The 17,492-nt window shown below is 37.2% G+C and overlaps 3 protein-coding genes across 5 annotated transcripts; all 3 read left to right on the top strand.

The window, feature by feature from the left end:
• Nucleotides 373-2,511, top strand: LOC18770804 (probable threonine--tRNA ligase, cytoplasmic). Its single transcript, XM_020569048.1, has 3 exons — nucleotides 373-497; nucleotides 1,166-1,415; nucleotides 2,422-2,511. Exons 1-3 carry the CDS (start codon nucleotides 373-375, stop codon nucleotides 2,509-2,511), a joined length of 465 nt encoding a protein of 154 aa, XP_020424637.1.
• Nucleotides 5,343-9,852, top strand: LOC18771361 (reticulon-like protein B21). The gene is made up of 9 exons (XM_020567991.1): nucleotides 5,343-7,055; nucleotides 7,180-7,248; nucleotides 7,347-7,449; nucleotides 7,554-7,628; nucleotides 7,736-7,880; nucleotides 7,982-8,051; nucleotides 8,420-8,485; nucleotides 9,169-9,291; nucleotides 9,407-9,852. Exons 1-9 carry the CDS (start codon nucleotides 5,711-5,713, stop codon nucleotides 9,613-9,615), a joined length of 2,205 nt encoding a protein of 734 aa, XP_020423580.1. The 5' UTR covers nucleotides 5,343-5,710; the 3' UTR covers nucleotides 9,616-9,852.
• Nucleotides 11,709-16,659, top strand: LOC18771894 (RNA polymerase II C-terminal domain phosphatase-like 4). 3 transcript variants are annotated; one of them, XM_007204283.2, is made up of 9 exons: nucleotides 11,709-11,970; nucleotides 13,412-13,554; nucleotides 13,675-13,760; nucleotides 14,187-14,302; nucleotides 14,603-14,783; nucleotides 15,055-15,344; nucleotides 15,464-15,649; nucleotides 15,736-15,774; nucleotides 15,947-16,659. In XM_007204283.2, exons 2-9 carry the CDS (start codon nucleotides 13,412-13,414, stop codon nucleotides 16,253-16,255), a joined length of 1,350 nt encoding a protein of 449 aa, XP_007204345.1. In that variant the 5' UTR covers nucleotides 11,709-11,970; the 3' UTR covers nucleotides 16,256-16,659. The 3 variants fall into 3 exon arrangements, with proteins under 3 accessions (XP_007204345.1, XP_020424927.1, XP_020424926.1); XM_020569338.1 differs by having other exon boundaries at nucleotides 11,752-11,970; nucleotides 15,064-15,344; XM_020569337.1 differs by having other exon boundaries at nucleotides 11,755-11,970; nucleotides 13,400-13,554.

The following is a 17,492-nucleotide window of genomic DNA, read 5'->3' as shown; positions in this document are numbered from 1 at the left end:
TTTGTTTTTTTCATTGATAATTTGGTATGCTTTAGAGGGGCTCTATTTGGTTTCGTTACCCTCTATTCCAGTACGCCCAAGGAGCCAAGCCTGAGACGTGGGACTGCAAATTCGTAACTAATTAAATAAACATAAATTATACAATTAAAAATATATGGATAAAAACACACAAGTATATAATAAATTCCAATGGCTGGTTTGGTTTGGTTTGGATTGCTAGGCTGTTCTGCTCTATAAAAATAGAATTGGGTTTACCCGTAAATCCTAAATTATAATTACGTGCCGGTAACTCCTCTCTCTCTCTCTGCTCCTCCTCCTCATTGTTCAAAACTAAACTGCTCTGTCGTCCTCCTTCAAAACTAAACTGCTGCCATGGTGATGGTGGTCCACGCCAAAGATGATGCCTACCTCGATGCCGTCATTCCCAAGGGCATCCAACTCTTTGAATCCATAGAGGCCCAGCAACATGCTGCTCGACTCCCCTCCGATCCTATCAAGTAAACCCTAAAACCTCTAAACCTCTTTTTGAATTATATATTCAATGGAATGCTATGAAGAAGGCACTCACTTGTAACCCTAAAGTCATTCTTGCTCGTCAAGTATATATGGAAGAAATATATGCTCAAATATAAAAGCAAATACATGAAGAAATATATTATACAGTGATATTGCGTGAAGTTTGAAATATATATATAGTTTTAATTTAAAAGTTTGACTGAACAGACCAACATGTAGACCGGGGCCTATGGTCATTTGGGTTATTACATGTGAAAAAGCTGTTGCGTGACACTTGTTGACGTGCATATTGTGTTACTAAGAGCATCTTGTTTTCTTACGTCTTCTTTCTTTTCTACCCAATAATTGGCGTTACTTTTGGTACTGTCTGCGCTGGTCTTTTTTTTATTTATTATTTTATATTTCTTATCCCTATTGTTCCCATAATACTAATAGTAATACTAAGATTTTCGCGTGTTTCACGAGAAAATGAAAATCTGTTGAATACAATTATATTCTTGTTTTTCTCCTTTTGTGATTAGTCCCTTGACTCCTCATGAATACAAGTATAACCACTGCACCAATCTCTGTTTCATGATCTGATAATTCATTAGGGCCTATACGAGTTGGAGGGAAATTATTACTAATTGATTCTATTGGTGTTTTTCAGGATTACATTGCCCGACGGGAAGGTGGAGGAGGGCAAAAAGTGGATAACTTCCCCTTTTGACATTGCAAGTGAGATTTCAAAGAGTTTGGCTTCCAACGCTTTGATTTCTGAGGTCAATGGGGTTCTATGGGACATCAACAGGCCTTTGGAGGGCGATGCTGAGCTTAAGATCTTCACATTGGACTCATTCGACGACAATGTGGATGTCCGGCATACCTTCTGGCACTCCAGCGCCCACATTATTGGGCAGGTAAGTACCAAAAGTTCTCATTGAGAATTTTCTTTGGTTTGATTTACTGTATTGATTTGGATTGGATTGGATACATAACAAGTTTTCATATGATGCAGGCACTTGAGGTGCATGTGGGAGCATATATTTTCGTCTCCAATCAGGGCACGCCACGTGGAAAAGAAGATTATCTCTTTAATTAATTAATTAAATCAGTTTATCTGGCTAATTAATTAATTGGGATAAATATCTTAATTAATATGATATTATCTTTATTTAAAGAGATAATATCATTAATTAAGATATTATCACAATAAAGAGAAGATAATATCATTTAAATCAGATATTATCTTCTTAAGAGATAATGTCTATTTAATTCAGATATTATCAGGCCCATTCCTACGAAACCCTAGCCCCGAGGCTCCTATAAATAGACGACCTCATTCATCATTCAAGGTACATCTAAACCTACATCTAAACCTACTCCTTATACCCGAGAAATACCCGAAGCTCTCTCTCCCTCTCCACTCTCCATATTTTCTCCCCACGGCTCCGGCCACCACACACGGCTCCGGCCACCCGGTTTACACCCTACATAAAACTCCGTACCCTTTGCTTAGCTATTGTTTTCCTACAAACACTCGAACTAACTTAGGCATCGGAGGGCCTTTGGCCAACACCCCCCCGGGTGTGGTCTATTTACTCCAGTCTTTTTTACAGGAATCGAGGAAGAGAGAGAAGGAAGATCGAAGGTTGAAGGATCTAGAAGCGAATATTCTCCCGTGAGATTATTTGCACAAACAGTGCAGTATGGATGCAAGCTCTGCATCGGTCCGTGAGCCAGAATCGACACCAAAGTGGATATGCGTTCAATCTAGCAAAGAGGTTTTTGAATAATCGTACTAGTTGTAGGTAACTGTTTATTATTTGATTTCCTTTGTTCTTCTGCCTTCATTCAGGGAAGTTCATGTTTGAATTGATCCTCCTGTGAAGTTATGTTATTGTGTTGATTTATTGATTGATTTAGGTGAGCGTAAGGGTTAGAGTCCTACTTTTAAGAATTCTGATATCTATGTTGGTTCATCCACTCCACTCCACCTATGTGAATGAATTGTAATGTATTAAATTAAACTAACCAACACTTAAAGACAGACTTGTGTTGTTGGAGTTGGGCGGTGTCTTTTTGTTACATCTAAAACTAAATTTGTCAAATTCAGCTGAGACATCGAGATTGGTTTTCAAACTTGAAACTTGAATATGAAATTAGGGATTGGAATCCGAACTATAAGTATATATGTCACTTTGTTTGTTTATGGTCTAAGCTTTATAGCAATAGCAAACGTGGAAGATATGCTTGATTAATATTTACAACACTTTGGTATGGTAGTTTAAGGTAGATATGTTATTGCTCATCAACAAAAACAAAATGCGACTTTGATTGACTTGTGGGCTGGGTTTGTTGTGAGTTAGTTTTTTATATTTGGGCTTTGCCACCCACTCTCCCAAAACCTAAATATTAAAACGTTTGGTCGGGTCAAAACTATAAATAAATAGTATTAATTTATGTCATTGGATCGGGGTCGTTGTCACGTGCGTTTTAGGTGGTGCACTGGTGCGTGCGATTACTAGGTCGTCAACACCAACAAACAGTACTGGTAAATCACGTGCCCGCAACGTTACAAATTCTGCCTACTGCGCAGACTTCCATATAGAGAGAGACTTTTATGTAAGGAGAACATAATTTTTTGCTCTCTTTGATCAATAGCGCAATAACACGCATAATAATTTTTTAACATATTATAACAAATAAGTACTATTTTTATTACGAGAAAGTTTTTCTAATCCATATAGCTATACGATTCTCTCATCTCATCAATGTCTTAAATATATAAAATATTTGTTTATAGACAGCTCAGCTGTATATGTATATGATTTGATTCCCTTCTCTTTCAATCCCAACACCATATGATACCATAGCATTATGGAAATTAACAAGCATTTGTTTTTTTTTTCCTTTGTTGGTGATTTGCTGCAAATACCAAAGCAATGCAAAGCAAATCCCCATAGACTGAACAACGTCCAGCCCCCTCCTCAAACAATATAAATATTAGGGTTTTTCACAAGTAACGGTGTGCACAAAACCAAAATAAAACATTGGTCCTTCATTTCCTGCCAGGTTATCATTATTTTTTCCTTATTAAAAACAGAAGAAATAGTTTAAAAAAAAATAAATTAATTGGGTATGTGTCGGTGGGTTTTGGAGCCAGCGGTAGCCGGTGAGAGTTGGGCTGAAAATCATATTACAATTTACATGTCGGGGTATGATACTATGATGTTAGTGCTGCAGTGTTACGAATTATTTGGCCACGTATGCCGATTCCAAAATCTGGTGGCCCCACGCTAATTTATTTATTTATAAGTGAATCAAATCAAATGAAATGATAAATACTTGTGCTGTATTATTTTTAACAATCTTGCGATTCATAAAATGAATGATTAAAGTGCGATTCTGTGAAGAATTTTCAACATCGACATTACATTTTAATACAAAGTTAAGGAGTATGATTGAAGTCCTTAATATAATTTTAATACTTGATAGTTTTATTTTATACACAACAAATAAATTTATTAATTCATAATTGTGTAACGTAAACAATGTTGTTGGTGTTGGATTCCATATCAGCATCAATCAGTTCGTCAAACATCACTCCCATGGCCTTGTCTTTTCACAAGTATACTTTTATTTTATTTTTTGTGTGGGAGAAATTGATTTGCATCCCGGTAGTTGTCCTTATCCATTGTGGATTTCCTACTAAATGCTAAATACATAAATGCATGCACTGCAGCATTTTAATTTTTCATTTGGATTTACTTGCTCCTAAATGATTATGGATTCAAATCTTTATAATATCTGTATGCGTGAGTTTCTTTTCCCCTCTTAACTTTGGTAAAAAAGTTTCCATCCCATCAATATTTCAGCGCGCACTCACTAAAAAATCATGTTCAAGGCAAAAGGGCGAGCAAAGGCAAAAAGCAATAATAATCAAAGCAGTAAAATTGCTTTTTTTCTTTTCTATTTAGATGGGGTGGGTGGGTGGGTGAAATAATTAGGTTGTTTAGCTAGCTGCCAATGCCTGCATTAAATGGATCGCCGATTAGCTTATGCATCATAATGCACAGCTCTGTGGATTTGAAATGCAATGAAATTATGAAAGGGGTCATCCTCGCAGCGCTCTCTCTCTTTTTTTAAAGATATTTATTTAAAGATTATTTTTATAAAAAATTATTTGAATTCGATATCATTTGATCACTCAATCAAATTATTAAAATTTTAGTAATTTCTTGAAGTACCGTGTTCATTAATTTGTAGGACACAATTAGATGTCTAAACAGTTTCGATTTGTTTAATTTTTTGCAAGGATGATCTATAAATGAAAACCTAAAAAATAAATGATTTGGGTCATTAAAAAAAAATCATAGAATACCTTAAATAATGTTTCTTATATAAAATTATTTGAAGAATTCATCAATAAAAAGAGACTGTAAAATGATGTCACGAGAAAATGTATGAAATGAAGCTTCCTCACGTCAGCTGTTGCTGTTGGCATCCCCTTTTGGCCTTTTTATTTATCCAAATTAGAGCAAAAAGCAATAAAAGGAAAATAAACAAACTGTGCCATAATTTACTAGGCAGGCACAAATCAATAAAGCATCAAGTTAACATCTCCAATACAAAAGTAAAAGAAAAGCTTGTGTCCCTTTGTCTGCATTAGATTGGATGTGTGGAGGAGAAGGAGGAGGAGGAGCTTGGACATATTAGATTAAATGAAACTATTGCCTCGTTCTACATTTTAAACGACTCTAATGCACTATTGCCATTGCCAACACCACAAATCACCATATACTTCCAAAGTCCACCTCTCTCATCCCTCTCTAAAATTAGGAAGCAAGCAAGGTTCTCCATTTGCATGTGAGGGATGACTTTTGGTTGCCTCGGTCACAGTGTTCATAGAGATCCTCCGATACAAAAGCTATAAGCAGGCTTAAGAGAAGGAATCAATACCCCCAAAAAAGAAGCAAAATAGATCATCGTTAATCATTCAACCCCTAAACCATTATTTATCTCTCACTTTTTGTTCACTTTACTTTATAAAACTCACACTCGCACATCATCAATCCACAAAATTTTTTATGAAAAAAAACAGACACACACACAGGGTAAAAGAAGAAGAAACCCAGTGGGTCGGTGACCCAGTGCCTTACAAGATACGACTATTAACAACACAATCTAGCTAGTAGAAGACCGGTACTCTTTCATGCTCTCTCGCTTGCTTTCCTTTCCAAAGGCAGAGAGAGAGAGAGAGAGATCCCAATGTTTCACGCCCCACCAACTGCCATTTCTTCTGCTTAAAGCTTTCTTCTTATCCAGTCATGACCGGTGCCATCTACATGTCCTATTCTACTATTCATTGCTAAAGAGAGATTACCAAGATATATATATATATAAAAGGGCAATGGATGTGGGTAGAAGGAGAGACGGGGTAAGGAGTGGTGTGGTTGCAGGGTCTGTGTGGGAGAGCAGAATGAAGATTGATGAAGTCAAAGGTGGGATTAAGGTCTTCAATGGCGATCAGGAGAATTCTGAAGATCAGAGTAATACTAGCAATGGGGTTGCTGGAAGTCGTACAAGGTCGAAGAGAGGTCAAGCTGGTGGTGCACTGACTGCTGCTGGCAAGAGAAAGACTTGGAAATCTGACACCTCTGAAGGTTTTGAGAAGAACCCAATTCAGACATCCAAAGCAAAAACAGAGTCTTTGAAGAATTCTGACCAACAGTGCAAGGAACTGAGTGTGTCTGTTGATGGGATCAAGAAGAGCCCAACTCAGCTGAGAAGGCTTAGATCTGAGGCAAGCAAGGAGATTGGTGCTGCTGCTTCTGATAAAAATGAGAGAAGCCCAGTTGGGATTAGGAAACCAAGGAATGAATTACTGAAAAGTGCTAGTGATTTGGGTGAAGCTAGTGTGGGAATTGAGAAAAATTCAGCTCAGTTAAGGAAGGTAAAATCAGAGTGTAATAAGGGACTTGATGCTTCTGGTAATGCAATTCAATTGGGAAAAGCGAAATCTGAGTCCAATAAGGCCTTGGATGAATCTGATAAGGAAATTGATACGCCTGTTGAGGTAATTGAGAAAAGCCCAGTTGAGACTGAAAACAGCGGATCTGATGAGAATTGCAAGGAGTTCGGTGTGTGCCAAGAAATGGTCATTTCAAGCGGCGAGAGCAATGTGGATGTGCTCAAATCTGATCCAAAAGCATCGGTGCATGATGGTGATGATCAAGAGGGTGATGAAGAAGATGATGGAGATGAATTGGAGGAAGAGGTGGATGAGGAAATTGATGTTGAGGTTGAAAAGAAAAGCGTTGATATTAAGGAAGTCAATGCAACAGAAGAGAAATTGACCACCAAGGTTGTGAATGAAGAGAAGGTAGTGAAAGTGAATGAGGTCAAGAAGCTTCTTCACCTTGACCGCAAAGAAGTGAAAAAGCTTTATCAAGTTCATCAAAATCAGAAGCCAGAACCCATCTCCTTAAACTTGACAAAACCACTTCCTGTTATAAAACGTGCAACAGTTCATTCAAACATCCCCAAACAAACTTCGTGTAAGTTCTTCTTTTCTTTCAAATTCTAATGTAGCATTGTTTTTTTTTTTTTAGGAATTTGAGTTTCTTGGGATTGTTCCTTTGTGTTAAGTCTGGACTGTTTCTGTTTTTACCAATGAATTAGTTGCAGCTTCAAATGAGTACCATAACCATACCAGCTTCCAAGAAACACATAGCAGATTGCAAAGTTTAGGTGAGTTTTCATATTCCTGACATGTTGAATTGCAATTTCTACTGCAAATGGTTTCAATTATAACATTCCCTTTTTTAACTTCTTGTTATTTTTCTCAGTGGATTTAATTATGTGGAAAGATATATCAAGATCGGTTTTTGTATTTGGAATGGGAACATTTGTGATACTGTCATCCTCCTACACCAAGGATCTTAATATCAGGTCAGGAAAGTTCTCAATAAAAGAGATCAACCAACACCTTGAATTCTGCATTTCCTTGGAAGCATAGCATTAATCTAAATCTGTTTTATCTTTTTCTCCTGCAGCTTTATTTCTGTCATATCCTATCTGGGGCTTCTTTATCTAGCTGTCATCTTCCTCTTTAAGTCCATTATCTGCAGGTAAAGCTTTTTAAATTTTTATCAACATATTAGTGCTATAGTATGTTACCGAATTCCTCTTTTATCAACATGCTTTTTTTAAATTTATTTTGGAAATTGAATGGCAGGGGAGCTGTTGAAGTAGATAATGCAAACTATGTGGTGGGCGAAGAAGAAGCAATGTGGTTGCTAAAACTGGTTCTCCCTTACTTGAATGAGCTCCTTCTAAAGATGAAAGCTTTATTTTCTGGGGATCCTGCTACCACAATTAAGGTAACTTTCTTTCTTGTCCTTCTTTTATGTTTATTTCTTTTTAGCAATGTTGCAGTGAGAGGAAGGAAAGATAATAGGCTAAATTGTAATAACGTTTGCAGTTGGCAGTGCTGCTCTTTGTTCTGGCCAGGTGTGGCAGCTCCATAACCATTTGGACGATGTCCAAAGTGGGTAAGTTCACTCGCATTCATAATCAGAGTCTTTTGCTTCTTCTTTTTTCTTGTTATTCTTCTTTTTAAAAGAAAAAGAATGGATTATTATTATTATTATTATTAATAGCATGTAAAACCAATTTGATTAGTGGAAAACTGAGAGAGAAGAGTAAAGTAAAGAAGAGTGAAACAGTATCTGTCTGCTGCTTTTATTTATTTAATTTTAATTTTATTATAAAATGGCAAGCAGCCAAAGCAGCAGAGAGAGAGAGAGAGAGAGAGAGAGAGAGAGAGACAACTGTCAAATTCTCTGCAACTCGAAGTCTGAGTGAGGAGATGTTGTTTTAACTTTTTCACTGACGCTCGCTTGGTTGTGCTAATTGACAGGCTTTTTCGGAGTCTTCACCCTGCCAAAAGTCTGCTCTTTGTACTCAGCCCAGTTAACCGTTTACGGTAAATCATTCCTCCAATAACCACACTTGTTTTTAATGCATGGGATGGGATCATTATGTCATTCAATTCTTCCACAATTTTGACGCCGGCAAAGCGATTTCCGTTCATTTTTAATCTCCTCCACCCACATTGCCTACACATAATTTCTGTCGGTCCAATAAATTTCAAGTAGGCATTTTCACAACCAAAACTCACCTAACCTTATTTACTTACCACTAGGCTCTACCTCTACCTCATCATGTACTGTAACGGCTCTATGATGGGATAGAGACTTTCGTAGCATGCTATTCCTGTTACGAGTAAGTTTTTTTTATTATGACGGACCAATGGTCCCACATTTTATATAAGCAATTTACCGTTAGGCCTCCTTTTCTCCTCCGGCGATTATACTGCTTAATATTGGTTGGGGCCCACAACAAAATAATAGTTGTTAGGGTCCACTTTACTATGGCTAGGCTCTTGTAATTTTCAGCTCCCTCAATGGCTTTTCGTTTTGGGTTCATTGAAAATTTTATTGGAGTTGGGGGTGTTGGAGAGGCCTCAATCCTTATGGGCCCACATGTGTTGGGTTAGTGTTCTAGCCCAATGGGGTAATTTAGGACATTTCAATTCTTCATATCGTGACACGTGGATAACAACAATGAGAGATGACCTAACGTACACCGGAATTTATTTATGTGAAGCTAAATTTTGGATTCGACGGTTTCGGGATGCTTGGGAATCATGCACTCACAAGAAGGCCTTGACCGTTGCCATCTTTCTACTGGTTTGGAACCTGTCTTCCGTCGTGGCTCGAATATGGGCTGGTAAACAAACAAACCCAAACTATTTTTTGCTACTAATTTCAAACAATACAATATGTATATTGGTGGGGATGTTTTGTTCTTATAATATTCAAAGTCATTGGGGGTTGTTTTGCAGCGTTTATATTGGTGGTGGCCTTCCGATACTATCAGCAGAAATTGGTGACGGAAGAGTGGGTGGAAGAAGAAGAAGAGGAAGCTGATGATGATGGTGATGCAGGGGGTGAAGAAAAGTGGGAAGAAGCACTAGGAGCAGAAAGACTAAGACAAAGGCATGTGCAATCTCAAGTGGATAATAATATTACCAAACCAAAGAAAGGATTCTAGATAAAGCCTGTGCTTATGTTAATCTTCTTCCAACTTTTTAAAATTTTACAGTATTTCTTTTGTTTTTTTAAAAAAAATCTTCTTTCCCTCCTTTTACTGTAAATAACTAAATATGTTTAATTACGGACATTTATTGGTCCTACTAACAAGTCTAGGAGGAGATTGTGAGTTTGTGACCAATAATTATTTCAGTACAAATATAAAGGGAAATAATTACAACCAAAAAAAATTATATGTTGTTTTGTCTTGTGGATGTAAACAAATTGCAACTTATATATTACACTAGTAGCACTACTTGTTAAGCACAGCACAGGATCGGGTAAGTCACAAAATAACATTTCCAAATTTGCTGTTTATGATTGAGTTCAAGTTAAGTTTGGATTTGCAATAATGAGTTAGGCCCGAAATAATATGTCGCTTGCATCTAAGTTTGATCTGCCTCTATGATTTCGAATATTTTAAATTACCGTATGTAAAAAATTATAAGAAAAAATCCAAACTTAAATCGAGTTAAATGTAATTTTCAACGAATACTATAGTTTTTTGATATTTTAAATATTTTGTCATTCTCTCCTTTTTGCTATATATTAGATAAATGAATATATGTGTTTTATGTTTGAAATACATGAACTCTTACCGACCCGAATAAAGCTTCCGTCTTTGAAAGAGGTGAAATAAAAGAAACAAACAACAAAAAAGTAGTAGCTGAGATCCAAAAGCAAACACAGCGCGGGCGGTGGACTCAAACCCAACATCAGCGAACATTTGAATCAATGCGAAGAACAAGAACAACAAGTAACTACTGAGTCCTCGCAATCGGTGGACAGCTTATGTAATTTGGACTTCAGAATTTCATCTCGCGCTACTTGCTTCTTTAAATCTCAATTTATCGTTTTAATAGAGAAAAAAGATAAAATAAAATAAATAAAAGCAACCATGCTATTTGGCAGGCGCGCGGTAAGGCCCTGTTTGGCATGCCTCACTAAGCCTCACTGGACTGGACTGGGTTAAATAGTCCTTAAAACCTATGTTTGGTAAGGGAAGGGATTAAGTTAAATGAGATTATATAGTCCAATGGGAAAAAAAACGTTGGACTCGCTTGTTTAATATAGCGAGCCCAAAACTGGGTTCGCAAAATAGCGAGGATGCTATTTTGAACACACAGTCCGGCTGAATACCACCTCTACCATCAAACACACGAGCCCGAAACATCAAACATACCACCATCACCACGATGCCACAACCATCAGACCACCACCATCAAACACATAACCAGCCACCACATACCCAATCGAACCATCACCATCACCCAATTAGTCAATCAAACCATCATCACCAGCCACCACATACCCAGTTAAACCACCAGCACTACCCAATCGAACCACCACAACTATTAATTAGTGGAACTAGAAAGAGAGAGAGAGAGAGAGAGAGAGAGAGAGAGGGTGAGTTGATGGTTGAATCTGTAGTGGCATGAAGAGAGAGTCAGAAGGAGGGAAGGAAGAAGAAAAGATAAAGGAAAGAATAGGAAGAATGAAACAAAGAAAAACAGAAATGGCATGGGAATGGAAAGAAGAAGAGAGGATGAAGGAAGGAAAAAAAAAAGAAACGGGCCTGGGAAGAAAATACAGAGGAGTGAAGATGAAGGAAGAAATGGGGGAAAAAAGGGGCAGAGAAGAAAAGAAATAAGAAAAGACAAAGAAGAAAAGAAATCAGAAAAGATAAAGAAGAAAAGAAATCAGAAAAGATAAAGAAGAAAAGACAAAGGAGAGAAGAGTATGGATGAAGAAAAATAAAAAGAAATGTGACAGTTTTAGTCTTTCAAAAATATTAGAATTTTATTTATTTTTACGCTAAAATTCTTAATTAAAATTAAAAAAATTAAAAAATTATTATTTTTATCCAACACAACACCAAACATAAGTCTTCACTATTTTCACAATCCAGTTTTTTAGTCCGACGCAACACCAAACGTAGGTCAGTACTTAATCCAGCTTAATCCAATCCGAGCTAATCCAAGACAGTCCTAGGATTTAGTCCGGTCCATAACAGTCCGCCGTACCAAACGACCCTAAGAGTACTAAATTTACAAGGGTCGGATTAAATACCAATAATACCATTGCTCATCTCTTCATATTACACCCTCTGTCTGTCTTTGTCAAACCCTCTCTCTCTCTCTCTCTCTCTCCTCTTTTCTCTCTTCTCCAATGTTCAAAATTTTGACGAGGCTTTCTTTTATCACTCTGCAACCCTAACCCCACCAACGCATCCATTCCAACACTGTCGGAACCCATCCGCACCCGAAAGCTTTTCTTCTTGGTCAACTCTCAAATCTCCTGTAAATTCTTGGTCGCGGTATGTTCACTACTTCTTTTTCTTCATGTGTCTTTAAATTTTCTCTGTCATATGATTTTCTGGTAAATACTTTAGCTTTCTTATTATCACTTGTTAAATCAATATCTTTTGTTGCTGCCCATTTGATTACTGATTATTCGGTTATTTATAATGTGGTTACTACTTGCCGTGATTCTTGTTGAGTATTTGCTCTCTCTCTCTCTCTCTCTGTGTATATGAGAGATTAGAATTGCAAGTTATGCTTTTTAATGATTTGTACAATGTGAGTATGTAGTTGATTATCAGTGAAGTGAATAGATCCCTTTGCTTTCGCTAGATTGTCTTCTGATAGAAAGGTTTGGAGTTTGCAGAAGATCTTCACTGATCAAAATACAAAATGGGGAGAAACATATTTATGAAATTGGTTTTTCCTTACTCTAGACTTTCAGTAACTACATTTCTCTCTACCTAGGCTTAGCTGTGGGGGACAACTGCGGTAATACCCTCCTCCATAAGTTTTCTTTTTTCTTGAAGAAATTATTGAGGAACAGTAGTAAATGTGCTATTTATATACTCTTCTCGAGTAATATTGCTAGAACAGGCAATTTATTGATCAATGATGACGTGTTTGAGAACACTCTTAAATATTTGACAAACCTTCATAATTTCCAATCCTCAGATATTTTCACCGTCATCAATCTTTGATAATCATGATACTAACATTGTAATCGTGATATGAAGAATTTAGATTCTTCTTGGTGGATTCATCGGCGTTGCCTCTCTGAGGCACGTTAACTACAGAGAGGCCTGAGGCATATTTACTACAGAGCGTTAGAATTGAGGATTAGAATGATAGTTAACTAGGCTGACATATTGTTAACGGGCTCTGAATCTCCATAAGAACAATTACTCTCACTTCCAAAGTTGTTGCAATTGATGAGGTTTGTGTATACCACAATAAATTTTTATGTAGCGTGGCCTTCTTGCCCTCTAGCTATGCCCTTTCCAATCTTGCTGCAGTCGAATAAGCTATTTTGCACATTATCATTCTATGAACAAGTACATACTGAAACACTTCATTTCCAAATAAAAAAAGCATATTGCTTGAAACTCTGGAACATGCCAGTAGCTTAGTCTTGGTGCAAGTTGTTGAGACCATGTTTTCCTAGATAGGTGGGACTGGATTGCCAATGCATATTATATTTTGCCTTTAAATAACTGAGAAATCACTGTCTGTACTTAACCTATACAATTTTGAAGGATGCAAATTAGCTATAACGTTCTGAGCTTAGCTTAAATTGCTTCACTGGTTAAGTCACCAGTATTACTGCATGTGAGTTTTCATCATTTTCAGTGATTAATATCTTTGTAAAGTTGTCTCTATGTGCATCTTCTGTTGCATGCATTATTTCCCCTCATCAAATCCATCTGGAGATTAACATATGTGAAGGGTTTTATTTAGATGAGTCTTGCCGAATCTCCGGTACATTCGTCTAGCAGTGATGACTTTACTGGGTTTCTTGAGAGAGCACTGGGTTCTGGTTCTTCGCATTCCTCACCAGATGAAGAAGCTGATTACGAGAGCGATGATGGAAGTGAGAGGAGGTGTTTAAATTTTCTCTCTTTAATGATTAATGTAGTATGAGTTTTCTGTAAAACTGCAGGTTAAAGTTTATTTAGCGTTTGAAAATTTTACTTGGATGCAACTTATGAATTACCTTGCAGTACAAAAAGGCGCAAGGTAGAGAATCTTGGAAGCATAGATGAAACTCAAGGGTCCACTTCACAAATATTTGTAGAAGAAAACTCAGGTAACTTTTTCAACTCAGTTGGATAGCTTTTTGATATGTTCTATGTTGTGTACCCTTTCAACTCCTTGCACTGCAAGAAGGGTTTCTAATAATGGGTGAAATGCTGTGAACTGTCTTAAACAACAAATCCCTGCCTGGTCTAAGACCAACTTAAAATTGCTGTTCAGAAACTAAAGGGAATACTCATTTTTTCTTGTTTCTACTCAAACAAACATGAGAACAAGTTTCAAATGGAAAAAGCTTTGCAGAAATGCTTTTATTTATTTAATTTTAATGTAGAAACAAGTGGAGTCTTTAGAAGAAGTATGGTTTGAATAAGAATGTTGCAATTATTATGTGCTGAAGGATTCTCAGAGGATAGATGTGAGCATCCTGTTTTTGCCTTTTAGGTACATAATATTGTATTCATCATGTTATTATGTGCAGAAGCATCCCCAAAGAAGGATATCTGCACTCATCCCGGTTCAGTAAAAGATTTGTGTATAGTTTGTGGCCAGAGGGTGGATGAGAAGTCTGGTGTTCCACTTGGGTACATACACAAGGTACTCTTTTAGATGGCAAATTGGCAGATAGAAGAATTTTGGATGTTTTTGCTAAAATATTGGTAGTGTACATGCATATGGTTTTCTATTAATTTGTTTTGTAGAGGCATTATTAAGTTCCTGTCAGTTCTTTCTTTTAATTTTTGAATTACCTATCCCTTATGTAAAAGATAAACTTACCGTTAGGAAAGAAACATAAATTTTCCATGTATTCATTTTCAGTTATATGTAGAATGACTACTCAATCTGTTGCTATCTTCTTTTACATTGATATAAATTGGAATTTATATGTTTCTGCAGGACTTCTGGCTTAATAATGATGAAATTGACCGGGTACGCAGCACAGACATTAAGAAATCGTTACACCTTAAGAAACTTTACTTGGTACTTGATCTAGATCACACGCTGCTAAATTCCACCCATCTGAATCATATGACGGCAGAAGAAGAATATTTACACAGCCAAACAGATTCTCTGCAAGGTATCCAATGTTTTCCCTTCTTGTGTTTTTGCTTTTGTAACACAATTAATGTATACACCTTTCTTTGTGGGGTGTTTCTTGTACCTGTTGGACTTTGCAAACTATAGAGAGGTTCTCTGGTTTTATTTTCCGTAGCACGCTTCTGACATAAAACAAGGTTGATGAGGTGTTATTTGATTTGATTCATTTACCGTAGTATCGTGTGCACATGGATGTGCATACTCTTATGTTTTTCCCCAACTTAATTGTCACTCCACTGTGCTACATGTAGATGTTTCAGACGGTAGCCTCTTCAGAGTGGACGTTATGCATATGATGACCAAGTTGAGGCCCTTTGTTAGGAAATTTTTAAAGGAGGCCAGTGAAATGTTCGAGATGTACATATACACAATGGGTGAACGAGCCTATGCACTGGAAATGGCTAAACTGCTTGATCCCAGGAAAGAGTACTTCGGTGATAGAGTGATATCACGTGATGATGGCACCCAAAAACATCAAAAGGGTCTAGATGTTGTGCTCGGGCATGAAAGTGCTGCTTTGATCCTTGATGATACAGAAAATGTAAGTACCTGACGTCCTTGACTCCTTTATGTCTGGATACACTGGCTATGAATTTAATGGTCTTTGAATCTGTTGTTTATCTTTTGAAGGGTTATCAATGTTGCTCTCCGTTATTGTAGGCATGGACAAAGCACAAGGACAATTTAATATTGATGGAAAGATATCATTTCTTTAGATCGAGTTGTCACCAATTTGGGTTCCATTGCAAGTCTCTTTCAGAGTTGAAGAGTGATGAAAGTGAGCCTGAAGGAGCTCTCGCAACTGTTCTTGAAGTTCTTAAGCGAATCCACAATATGTTCTTTTATGTAAGTACCGCTGCTGCCTGTCTCTATAATGAAAAAAAATTTCATTTTGTTATGAGCTGATCAGTTGTTGTTGAACCATTTGGTAGGAATCGAAGGACAATCTTATTGACAGAGATGTGAGGCAGGTGAAGAATTTTATTCTGGAACCACTAAAACTTGACACTCTTTTCTTGTCTGCTTATTTGGAATATATCTTTGTTGGAGTGATTTGTTTCTGGTGCTTTCACCGCAATCCAACTTTGATGCAGGAGGTCTGCAAGGATTATTAATGTGGATTCATCTGAATGTTATTTGTAGGTGTTGAAAACTCTTCGGAAGGAAATCTTAAAGGGGTGTAAAATTGTTTTCAGCCGTGTTTTTCCTTCAAAATTCCAGGCCGAGAATCATCAGCTGTGGAAGATGGCAGAGCAGTTGGGAGCCACTTGTTCAACAGAATTGGACCTGTCGGTGACACATGTGGTTTCAACAGACGCTGGAACAGAGAAGTCTCGTTGGGCAGTGAAAGAGAAGAAGTTTTTGGTCCATCCACAGTGGATTGAAGCTTCAAATTATATGTGGTTAAAGCAAGCTGAAGACAAGTTCCCTGTCAACCAAACGAAAACCTAATGATCTCCTTTCCGTGCTAACAGTGTCTTTTGTTGTGCATAGTCAGTCTCGAATATTTTACTACTCTCGTTCAGTGTAGACCAGTTGCTCCATTGATCTCGCTTAATCAGCTCTCTCAAGTGAAGAGTACATGGAGCCAGCCACCACTTGATAGGGCATCATGATCCCAGAAGTTCGTTCAAGTTGTTTAATTTTCGTTGTTGAATTGTTATTACACTACATAGAAAAGATGTTCGCTGACTAGGTGGGGCAATTTGATAGTGGATCTTTTGACTCTTGTTGTACGAAATTTTGACGTGCTCGAAATTAGGGTTCCAAAAGTGTCAAATTTGCTTAATAACACCGCGAGATAGAGCCCAGTGGGCTTCTGATTGCCTTGCAGCCTAACAACGATTAGGATGCTACATGACATGGGTCAGAAACCTTACTACGGTTTTTAATAGAAATTTTGTCATGCTCGAAATTAGGGTTCCAAAAGTGTCAAATTTGCTGAATAACACCGCGAGATAGAGCCCAGTGGGCTTCTGAATGCCTTGCAGGCCTAACAACGATTAGGATGCTACGTGGCATGGGTCCGAAACATTACTACGGTTTTTGATTCTTTTATTTTTAAATTTTGGTCCGGGTTTTTTTAATTCTTTATTGACCTAGTGGCTTAAGGCCTTTATTTAGCTAGCACGACCGAGAAAGCGACAGACTAACCGAAAGGAATAATATAATGGAAGATGGGACTTATATTTGTTTGTTTGTTTTAAACTTGCATATGAAAATAATGCTCCCTAATCACAGTTAGTATGTTAGTACGGCGGTAATTACTTGTTTTGACCAATTTCACAATTTTTAGTATGATCTTATTAGGTCCCTACACAAAGACCGTTCATGTCAAGATTTTCAAAGATGGAAAAACATTTAGATATGTAATTGTGAGCCGTGACCAAATAAACAGACGAGCAAAATATTATAGAGAAACAATAAAAGCAACTGGCATGCCAAGACTGGTGGTTTTGGATGAGCATGACATTTTTGGGGTTGGAACTTGGAATGTATAGTTTGTGAATTAATTAGGTCAACAACATAATGCAGAAGAAGGGGACTGGTGAATCAAAAAGGGAGAGAGAGAGAGAGAGAGAGAGAGAGAGAGAGAGAGAGAGAGAGACAGGGCCCATACTGTTAATATTATTGAAGAAACCTCATATCAGATGAGTTGCGTGAGAGATTTCTTCAATTTGTTGTTGGA

This window comes from Prunus persica, chromosome G7 (assembly GCF_000346465.2).
Source record: "Prunus persica cultivar Lovell chromosome G7, Prunus_persica_NCBIv2, whole genome shotgun sequence".
NCBI classification, from domain to species: domain Eukaryota; kingdom Viridiplantae; phylum Streptophyta; class Magnoliopsida; order Rosales; family Rosaceae; genus Prunus; species Prunus persica.
Note: the sequence above shows the minus strand (reverse complement) of the source record. Positions and strands in the feature narration are given on the sequence as shown.